The sequence below is a fragment of the Salvelinus alpinus genome, chromosome 6 (genome assembly GCF_045679555.1).
Source record: "Salvelinus alpinus chromosome 6, SLU_Salpinus.1, whole genome shotgun sequence".
Lineage (NCBI taxonomy): Eukaryota > Metazoa > Chordata > Actinopteri > Salmoniformes > Salmonidae > Salvelinus > Salvelinus alpinus.
Window position 1 is genome coordinate 3,044,519 of NC_092091.1, and position 11,015 is coordinate 3,055,533.

Genomic DNA, 11,015 nt, shown 5'->3' on the forward strand with positions numbered 1-11,015 from the left:
CAGTGATGTGCTAGGTTCTACCAGTGATGTGCTCGGTTCTATCAGTGAGGTGCTAGGTTCTACCTGTGATGTGCTAGGTTCTATCAGTGATGCACTAGGTTCTACCTGTGATGTGCTAGATTATATCAGTGATGTGCTAGGTTCTACCTGTGATGTGCTAGGTTCTATCAGTGATGTGATAGGTTCTACCTGTGATGTGATAGGTTCTACCTGTGAGGTGCTAGATTCTATCAGTGATGTGCTAGGTTCTATCAGTGATGTGCTAGGTTCTACCTGTGATGTGCTAGGTTCTATCAGTGAGGTGCTAGGTTCTACCTGTGATTTGCTTGGTTCTATCAGTGAGGTGCTAGGTTCTACCTGTGATGTGCTAGGTTCTACCAGTGAAGTGCTAGGTTCTACCAGTGAAGTGCTAGGTTCTACCAGTGATGTGCTAGGTTCTACCAGTGATGTGCTAGGTTCTATCAGTGAGGTGCTAGGTTCTATCAGTGAGGTGCTAGGTTCTACCTGTGATGTGCTAGGTTCTACCAGTGAGGTGCTAGGTTCTACCTGTGATGTGCTAGGTTCTACCAGTGATGTGCTAGGTTCTATCAGTGAGGTGTTAGGTTCTATCAGTGAGGTGCTAGGTTCTACCTGTGATGTGCTAGGTTCTACCAGTGAAGTGCTAGGTTCTACCAGTGATGTGCTAGGTTCTACCAGTGATGTGCTAGGTTCTATCAGTGAGGTGCTAGGTTCTATCAGTGAGGTGCTAGGTTCTATCAGTGAGGTGCTAGGTTCTACCAGTGATGTGCTAGGTTCTATCAGTGAGGTGCTAGGTTCTATCAGTGAGGTGCTAGGTTCTACCAGTGAGGTGCTAGGTTCTATCAGTGAGGTGCTAGGTTCTATCAGTGAGGTGCTAGATTCTACCAGTGAGGTGATAGGTTCTACCAGTGAGGTGATAGGTTCTATCAGTGAGGTGCTAGGTTCTATCAGTGAGGTGCTAGGTTCTATCAGTGAGGTGCTAGGTTCTATCAGTGAGGTGCTAGATTCTACCAGTGAGGTGCTAGGTTCTACCAGTGAGGTGATAGGTTCTATCAGTGAGGTGCTAGGTTCTATCAGTGAGGTGCTAGGTTCTATCAGTGAGGTGCTAGTTGTGGCGATAATGATTGAGATGTGTGCTGCATCCCTGCTCCATTGAAGAACAAGGTAGGAGGTCTCTTTGTCTGCTGCGAAGGTTTCCTGACAGCTTTAGGTCAACACTAGGGTGGTATTTGTTTATGAGGGATGGGCAAGTAGCTAGGTAATTCCATGGTAATACTCTTCTCATATCTCTACTGTGAGTTTATATAACCCTGGTAACCATTAGCACTTGTACGTACACAGTGAATTAGAGGCACATGCATTACATACGGTAGAGTTGTTGAACAAGAGCTGGTTAGCGCACCAGAGTGGCTTGGATTTACCATAGTGATGTAACAGAATCTACCCTGACAAGATGAAGAGGTATTACAGGCCATGCTCCAGCACTGTGAGTACTGTGTAGAGAGTAGAGCTGATGAGTTTCTGTGATAATGGCTTGTTTTGTCCTCCTAAATATGCCACAGTTTTTAACAGAACTGTGGCTGTACATAGTACTGATTATTTAGGCTTACTGACGTACTGTTGACTATCTTTTAACATATTCAGAGTTATGCCTGGTGGGAATTGGTATTTTGCGTCTTTTTAAAACATTGTGGATGCGCTGATTGACAAACCAATTTCCTTTCGGGATTAGTATTTATTATTTTCTATTCTATTATTCCAAGCTTGTGAAAGAGTTCACGTTTTTAGATAGATATAGTGCCTTCAGAACTATTTTCTTCCTGCATTTTGTTGTGTTAAAGCCTGAATTTCAAATGGATTCAATTTAGATTTGTTTTCTCATTGGCCTATACACCATACCCCATTTCAAAGTGGAATTATGTTTTTCGAAATTTCGACAAATTCATTCAAAATGAAAAGCTGAAATGTTTTGAGTCAACTCCTTTTGTTATGGCAAGCCTAAATAAGTTCAGGAGTAAAAATGTGCTTAACAAGTTGCCGGAGAGGAAGGAAACCTCTCAGAGATTTCACCATGAAGCCAATTGTCACGACTTCCGCCGAAGTCGGTCCCTCTCCTTGTTCGGGGGGCGTTTGGCGGTCGACGTCACCGGCTTTCTAGCCACCTCCGATCCACTTTTCATTTTCCATTTGTTTTGTCTTTGTTTTACACACCTGATTTCAATCCCACAATTACTGTTTCATTATTTAACTCTCTGTTCCCCTATGGGTTTTTGTGAGTGATTGTTTGTTGTATTTTCGGTCTGTCATGGTGTGCGTGTATTTGTTACTTTGTATATTTGACATTTTGAGTAAAGTACGTTGATTGTCCTGCGCCTGACTCTCGACACCAGCCACACATATGACCCCTTTACACCAATGGTGACTTTAAAACAGTTACAGAGTTTAATAACTGTGATAGGAGAAAACTGAGGATGGATCAACAACATTGTAGTTACTAATCTCCATGACAGAGTGAAAAGAAGGAAGCCTTTACAGAATACAAATATTCCAAAACATGCCTCCTGTTTGCAATAACGTACTAAAGTAAAACTGCGGCAAAGAAACAAACTTTATGTCCTGAATACAAAGTGTTATGTTTTGGGGCAAATCCAACACAGCACATAACTGAGTACCACTCTTAATATTTTCAAGCATGGTGGTGGCTGCATCATGTTATGGGCATGCTTGTCATCTGCAAGGACTAGGGAGTTTTTCTTAGGATAAAAAGAAATGGGATAGAGCTAAGCACAGGCAAAATGCTAGAGAAAAACCTGGTTCAGTCGGCTTTCCACCAGACACTGGGAGTTGAATTCCCCATTTCAACAGGATAATAACATAAAACACAAGGCCAAATGTAGAACGGAGTTGCTTACCAAGATGACATTGAATGTTCCTGAGTGACCTAGTTACAGTTTTGACTTAAATCGGCTTGAAATTCTATGGTAAGACATGAAAATGGCTGTCTAGCAATGATCAACAACCAATTTGACAGAGGATGAAGAATTTTGAAAAGAATAGTGGGCAAATATTGTACAATCCAGGTGTGTTAAGCTCTTAGAGAATTACCCAGAAAGCCTCACCGCTGTAATCACTGTTAAAGGTGATTCTAACATGTATTGACTCAGGGCTGTGAATACTTATGTAAATTAGATATTTTTGTATTTTATTTTCAATAAATTTGCAAACATTTATAAAAACATGTTTTCACCTTGTCATTATGGGGTATTGTGTGTAATTGTGTGAGAAAAATATTTAGCACCAACGGCCACTGACTTTTAAATTTAGTACATTTTTTTATATATATATTTTTTTAAATTATGTCCTGCACCTTCCCCAACTTTTCCTAAATGTTTATATTTTACACTGCTCAGTTGTCAGAATTTTTAAGTACCCAGCCAGGCGCTAATGCATCACTCTCTCTCCTCACTGATTGAATGATAAAAATGGAAAAAGGGTATGAATAGTTTCTGAAGGCTGTAGATGGTTCAAGTTCAGACCAACGTGATTTTCTTTCTTTCTTTCCCCAGAAGGATGGTCCCAGTCTACCGTCATACGATGCCCTGGCCCGGATCCTCCCAGACGGTCCCAGTCTACCGTCATACGATGCCCTGGCCCGCATCCTCCCAGACGGTCCCAGTCTACCGTCATACGATGCCCTGGCCCGCATCCTCCCAGACGGTCCCAGTCTACCGTCATACGATGCCCTGGCCCGCATCCTCCCAGACAACACCCCTCCAGCTGGGAAAACAGAGGGTCCACAGAGCAACGGCCACATCAACAGGACGTATCAGAAACATAATCCACGCAAAAGGTAATACCCCTGTAACACAGTTTGTCAAAACGGTCTTTAATATTGATATGTAGCGGTACAATGGTCACCAAATATTCATTTCTAGCTGAGTATTGTATTTTGATGATCACCAAATGTTTTCTCCTTCCGTATCATCAGAGCTCCTCTCCCTGACTTTGAGGATGACCTTCCAAACAAAGTGAGTAAAGCGTCTATACCAACACAAACCACTCTTCAAAATCACCGGTCCTCAACGAGGAGTGAGAGATGCGGGTATTGGGCTGGTTGCCTGACTCTCCTCTGAAATCCTCTGTGTCTGAGAGACAGCCCTCGTCTCAGGCCCCTTGGCGTAGAACTAGGAAGCTGGTTACAGATGGTAAATTCCCCCCGGGCTGCCTAGAGACTTCTGTGTCTGTGTGCTGGTTAGTTATTCAGGGGACAACGACGACTGAAAGGTCAACAAGGCGATCCCATGGTGAGGCTTGAGGCTGTGGGATTCAGACAGTCTGAAATGGGGTATAGCTCCTCCACTGAGATCAACATGGCTGCAGATAGAATAGTTTAACATTTATCTGTGTGTCTGAGCTACTAGAGAGAAAACATGTTGATGAGACACCTTCTGCCGCTAGTGGAAGAGGTCTAGATGGCATCAAATCTCATGTTGTTGACCTCATTCTATACTCTAGTCATATGTCTTAGTAATGAGGATACTGATCAATCATGGTGGTTTTAGACCCATTTAGCCTGGATTTAAATGGGGCCTGATCGACACGTTATTATACTGTAAAACTTTAGTTGTAAAGAACATGTTGCCTTTGTAATACCTTTACCCTTGTTCATACCAGCACATAAATATATATCCACACACACACACACACACCCTTTCATCATATAGCCTCCCAGGGAGCGAGCTGACTGCCATCTGTTTGTGATGTGATTGTCCTGGAGCGACAGAGAGGAGTGTTGCAGTGAGGCCTCCATCCTGTTGTGTCTTCAAAGCAGAAGGAGAGGAGGGAGAGAGAGACCCCCTCATCCACTCCTCCCTCCCACTATATCCCCTTGCTCCCCCATCACAGCCCTCCCTTACTCTCTCAAGTCATCTCCCCGTCCCCTCCACCCCCTGCTGAGCCTCCGCCCGTCCCCTGTCTCATCTGCAGTCATATGATTGTCACCTTGTGCCCTTTCAATTAGACGCTCAATTTCATCCCCAGGTCTCAGGGGGTTACTACCACACAACCCCTCCTTCCTCCTCCTCCTCTCCCCATACTGCTTCCTCCTCCTCCTCCTCCTCTCCCCATACTGCTTCCTCCTCCTCCTCCTCCTCCTCCTCCCCTCCCCATACTGCTTCCTCCTCCTCCTCTCACCATACTGCTTCCTCCTCCTCCTCCTCTCCCCATACTCCTTCCTCCTCCTCCTCTCCCCATACTGCTTCCTCCTCCTCCTCCTCCTCTCCCCATACTGCTTCCTCCTCCTCCTCCTCCTCCTCTCCCCATACTCCTTCCTCCTCCTCCTCTCCCCATACTGCTTCCTCCTCCTCCACTTCCTCCTCTCCCCATACTGCTTCCTCCTCCTCCTCTCACTATACTGCTTCCTCCTCCTCCTCCTCTCCCCATACTCCTTCCTCCTCCTCCCCTCCCCATACTGCTTCCTCCTCCTCCTCCTCCTTCTCTCCCCATACTCCTTCCTCCTCCTCCTCCTCTCCCCATACTGCTTCCTCCTCCTCCTCCTCCTCCTCCTCTCCCCATACTCCTTCCTCCTCCTCCTCCCCTCCCCATACTGCTTCCTCCTCCTCCTCCTCCTCCTCCTCCCCTCCCCATACTGCTTCCTCCTCCTCCTCTCACCATACTGCTTCCTCCTCCTCCTCCTCTCCCCATACTCCTTCCTCCTCCTCCTCTCCCCATACTGCTTCCTCCTCCTCCTCCTCCTCTCCCCATACTGCTTCCTCCTCCTCCTCCTCCTCCTCTCCCCATACTCCTTCCTCCTCCTCCTCTCCCCATACTGCTTCCTCCTCCTCCACTTCCTCCTCTCCCCGTACTGCTTCCTCCTCCTCCTCCTCCTCTCCCCATACTGCTTCCTCCTCCTCCTCCTCCTCCTCCCCTCCCCATACTGCTTCCTCCTCCTCCTCCCCTCCCCATACTGCTTCCTCCTCCTCCTCCTCCTCCTCTCCCCATACTGCTTTCTCCTCCTCCTTCCCATACTGCTTCCTCCTCCTCCTCCTCCTCCTCTCCCCATACTGCTTCCTCCTCCTCCTCTCCCCATACTGCTTCCTCCTCCTCCTCTCCCCATACTGCTTCCTCCTCCTCCTCCTCCTCTCACCATACTGCTTCCTCCTCCTCCTCCTCCTTCCTCCTCTCCCCATACTGCTTCCTCCTCCTCCTCTCACTATACTGCTTCCTCCTCCTCCTCCTCTCCCCATACTGCTTCCTCCTCCTCCCCTCCCCATACTGCTTCCTCCTCCTCCTCCTCCTTCTCTCCCCATACTCCTTCCTCCTCCTCCTCCTCTCCCCATACTGCTTCCTCCTCCTCCTCCTCCTCCTCCTCTCCCCATACTCCTTCCTCCTCCTCCTCCCCTCCCCATACTGCTTCCTCCTCCTCCTCCTCCTCCTCCTCCTCTCCCCATACTGCTTCCTCCTCCTCCTCCTCTCCCCATACTGCTTCCTCCTCCTCCTCCCAAACCCCGCCTATAACCACACCACCCTAGATTGGAATCTGAATCCCCCCTCTACCTCCCAGCCTCTATTCAGCTCTTTATACGCACCCTGACTGATAGACACCTGTATGATGATGTACAGCCAGCTAGGACACACCCTGACCTTGACTGAAGGACACACACTGCTACACACCCCACTTCACAACAGGCAGACACATGTCTCACACACAGAGACAGGCCGCTACAACAATAACAGACTCACCGCTTCAACAATAACAGACACACAGCTACAACAATAACAGACACACCGCTACAACAATAACAGACACACCGCTACAACAATAACAGACACACCGCTACAACAATAACAGACACACCGCTACAACAATAACAGACACACCGCTACAACAACAACAGACACACCGCTACAACAATAACAGACACACCGCTACAACAATAACAGACACACCACAGAGACACACCGCTACAACAACAACAGACACGCCACAGCGAGAAGAGGCCAACAACAATGGCCCAGGGTTAGTTGCTATATCTCCACTGTATGGATCAGTCAACAGTACCAGTCTGCAGGTGGATATAATGCTGTATGTATCAGTCAACAGTAACAGTCTGCTGGTGGATATAATGCTGTATGGATCAGTCAACAGTACCAGTCTGCAGGTGGATATAATGCTGTATGTATCAGTCAACAGTAACAGTCTGCTGGTGGATATAATGCTGTATGTATCAGTCAACAGTAACAGTCTGCTGGTGGATATAATGCTGTATGGATCAGTCAACAGTAACAGTCTGCTGGTGGATATAATGCTGTATGTATCAGTCAACAGTAACAGTCTGCTGGTGGATATAATGCTGTATGGATCAGTCAACAGTACCAGTCTGCAGGTGGATATAATGCTGTATGTATCAGTCAACAGTAACAGTCTGCTGGTGGATATAATGCTGTATGGATCAGTCAACAGTACCAGTCTGCTGGTGGATATAATGCTGTATGTGTCAGTCAACAGTAACAGTCTGCTGGTGGATATAATGCTGTATGGATCAGTCAACAGTAACAGTCTGCTGGTGGATATAATGCTGTATGGATCAGTCAACATTAACAGTCTGCTGGTGGATATAATGCTGTATGGATCAGTCAACAGTAACAGTCTGCTGGTGGATATAATGCTGTATGGATCAGTCAACAGTAACAGTCTGCTGGTGGATATAATGCTGTATGGATCAGTCAACAGTAACAGTCTGCTGGTGGATATAATGCTGGATCAGTCAACAGTAACAGTCTAATGGTGGATATAATGCTGTATGGATCAGTCAACAGTAACAGTCTGCTGGTGGATATAATGCTGTATGGATCAGTCAACAGTAACAGTCTGCTGGTGGATATAATGCTGTATGGGTCAGTCAACAGTAACAGTCTGCTGGTGGATATAATGCTGTATGGATCAGTCAACAGTAACAGTCTGCTGGTGGATATAATGCTGTATGGATCAGTCAACAGTAACAGTCTGCTGGTGGATATAATGCTGTATGGATCAGTCAACAGTATCAGTCTGCTGGTGGATATAATGCTGTATGGATCAGTCAACAGTAACAGTCTGCTGGTGGATATAATGCTGTATGGATCAGTCAACAGTAACAGTCTGCTGGTGGATATAATGCTGTATGGATCAGTCAACAGTAACAGTCTGCTGGTGGATATAATGCTGTATGGATCAGTCAACAGTAACAGTCTGCTGGTGGATATAATGCTGTATGGATCAGTCAACAGTAACAGTCTGCTGGTGGATATAATGCTGTATGTATCAGTCAACAGTAACAGTCTGCTGGTGGATATAATGCTGTATCAGTCAACAGTAACAGTCTAATGGTGGATATAATGCTGTATGGATCAGTCAACAGTAACAGTCTGCTGGTGGATATAATGCTGTATGGATCAGTCAACAGTAACAGTCTGCTGGTGGATATAATGCTGTATGGATCAGTCAACAGTAACAGTCTGCTGGTGGATATAATGCTGTATGGATCAGTCAACAGTAACAGTCTGCTGGTGGATATAATGCTGTATGGATCAGTCAACAGTAACAGTCTGCTGGTGGATATAATGCTGTATGGATCAGTCAACAGTATCAGTCTGCTGGTGGATATAATGCTGTATGGATCAGTCAACAGTAACAGTCTGCTGGTGGATATAATGCTGTATGGATCAGTCAACAGTAACAGTCTGCTGGTGGATATAATGCTGTATGGATCAGTCAACAGTAACAGTCTGCTGGTGGATATAATGCTGTATCAGTCAACAGTAACAGTCTAATGGTGGATATAATGCTGTATGGATCAGTCAACAGTAACAGTCTGCTGGTGGATATAATGCTGTATGGATCAGTCAACAGTAACAGTCTGCTGGTGGATATAATGCTGTATGGATCAGTCAACAGTAACAGTCTGCTGGTGGATATAATGCTGTATGGATTAGTCAACAGTAACAGTCTGCTGGTGGATATAATGCTGTATGGATCAGTCAACAGTAACAGTCTGCTGGTGGATATAATGCTGTATGGATCAGTCAACAGTAACAGTCTGCTGGTGGATATAATGCTGTATGGATCAGTCAACAGTATCAGTCTGCTGGTGGATATAATGCTGTATGGATCAGTCAACAGTAACAGTCTGCTGGTGGATATAATGCTGTATGGATCAGTCAACAGTAACAGTCTGCTGGTGGATATAATGCTGTATGGATCAGTCAACAGTAACAGTCTGCTGGTGGATATAATGCTGTATGTGTCAGTCAACAGTATAATGCTGGTGGATATAATGCTGTATGGATCAGTCAACAGTAACAGTCTGCTGGTGGATATAATGCTGTATGGATCAGTCAACAGTAACAGTCTGCTGGTGGATATAATGCTGTATGGATCAGTCAACAGTAACAGTCTGCTGGTGGATATAATGCTGTATGGATCAGTCAACAGTAACAGTCTGCTGGTGGATATAATGCTGTATCAGTCAACAGTAACAGTCTAATGGTGGATATAATGCTGTATGGATCAGTCAACAGTAACAGTCTGCTGGTGGATATAATGCTGTATGGATCAGTCAACAGTAACAGTCTGCTGGTGGATATAATGCTGTATGGATCAGTCAACAGTAACAGTCTGCTGGTGGATATAATGCTGTATGGATCAGTCAACAGTAACAGTCTGCTGGTGGATATAATGCTGTATGGATCAGTCAACAGTAACAGTCTGCTGGTGGATATAATGCTGTATGGATCAGTCAACAGTATCAGTCTGCTGGTGGATATAATGCTGTATGGATCAGTCAACAGTAACAGTCTGCTGGTGGATATAATGCTGTATGGATCAGTCAACAGTAACAGTCTGCTGGTGGATATAATGCTGTATGGATCAGTCAACAGTAACAGTCTGCTGGTGGATATAATGCTGTATGGATCAGTCAACAGTAACAGTCTGCTGGTGGATATAATGCTGTATGGATCAGTCAACAGTAACAGTCTGCTGGTGGATATAATGCTGTATCAGTCAACAGTAACAGTCTGCTGGTGGATATAATGCTGTATGGATCAGTCAACAGTAACAGTCTGCTGGTGGATATAATGCTGTATGTGTCAGTCAACAGTAACAGTCTGCTGGTGGATATAATGCTGTATGGATCAGTCAACAGTAACAGTCTGCAGGTGGATATAATGCTGTATGGATCAGTCAACAGTAACAGTCTGCTGGTGGATATAATGCTGTATGGATCAGTCAACAGTAACAGTCTGCTGGTGGATATAATGCTGTATGGATCAGTCAACAGTAACAGTCATTATGCTGTATGGATCAGTCATTATGCTGTATGGATCAGTCATTATGCTGTATGGATCAGTCATTATGCTGTATGGATCAGTCATTATGCTGTATGGATCAGTCATTATGCTGTATGGATCAGTCATTATGCTGTATGGATCAGTCATTATGCTGTATGGATCAGTCATTATGCTGTATGGATCAGTCATTATGCTGTATGGATCAGTCATTATGCTGTATGGATCCGTCATTATGCTGTATGGATCAGTCATTATGCTGTATGGATCAGTCATTATGCTGTATGGATCAGTCATAATGCTGTATGGATCAGTCATAATGCTGTATGGATCAGTCATTATGCTGTATGGATCAGTCATTATGCTGTATGGATCAGTCATTATGCTGTATGGATCAGTCAACAGTAACAGTCTGCTGGTGGATATAATGCTGTATGGATCAGTCAACAGTAACAGTCTGCTGGTGGATATAATGCTGTATGGATCAGTCAACAGTAACAGTCTGCTGGTGGATATAATGCTGTATGGATTAGTCAACAGTAACAGTCTGCTGGTGGATATAATGCTGTATGGATCAGTCAACAGTAACAGTCTGCTGGTGGATATAATGCTGTATGGATCAGTCAACAGTAACAGTCTGCTGGTGGATATAATGCTGTATGGATCAGTCA

General features: G+C 45.2%; 1 protein-coding gene across 2 annotated transcripts in view; it reads left to right on the forward strand.

Annotated features, from left to right (window-relative positions):
• The first annotated feature begins 992 nt into the window (after window positions 1–992).
• ccdc33 (coiled-coil domain containing 33) overlaps window positions 993–11,015 on the forward strand; it is a 63,782-nt gene continuing 53,759 nt past the window's right edge. Inside the window, exons 1-3 of one of the 2 annotated variants that reach the window (XM_071405144.1) lie at window positions 993–1,504; window positions 3,585–3,868; window positions 4,007–4,046. In XM_071405144.1, coding sequence (XP_071261245.1) covers window positions 1,472–1,504; window positions 3,585–3,868; window positions 4,007–4,046 — 357 coding nt within the window. In that variant the 5' untranslated portion in view covers window positions 993–1,471. The remainder of the gene's footprint in view (window positions 1,505–3,584; window positions 3,869–4,006; window positions 4,047–11,015) is intronic. The other variant, XM_071405142.1, reaches the window with a different exon arrangement.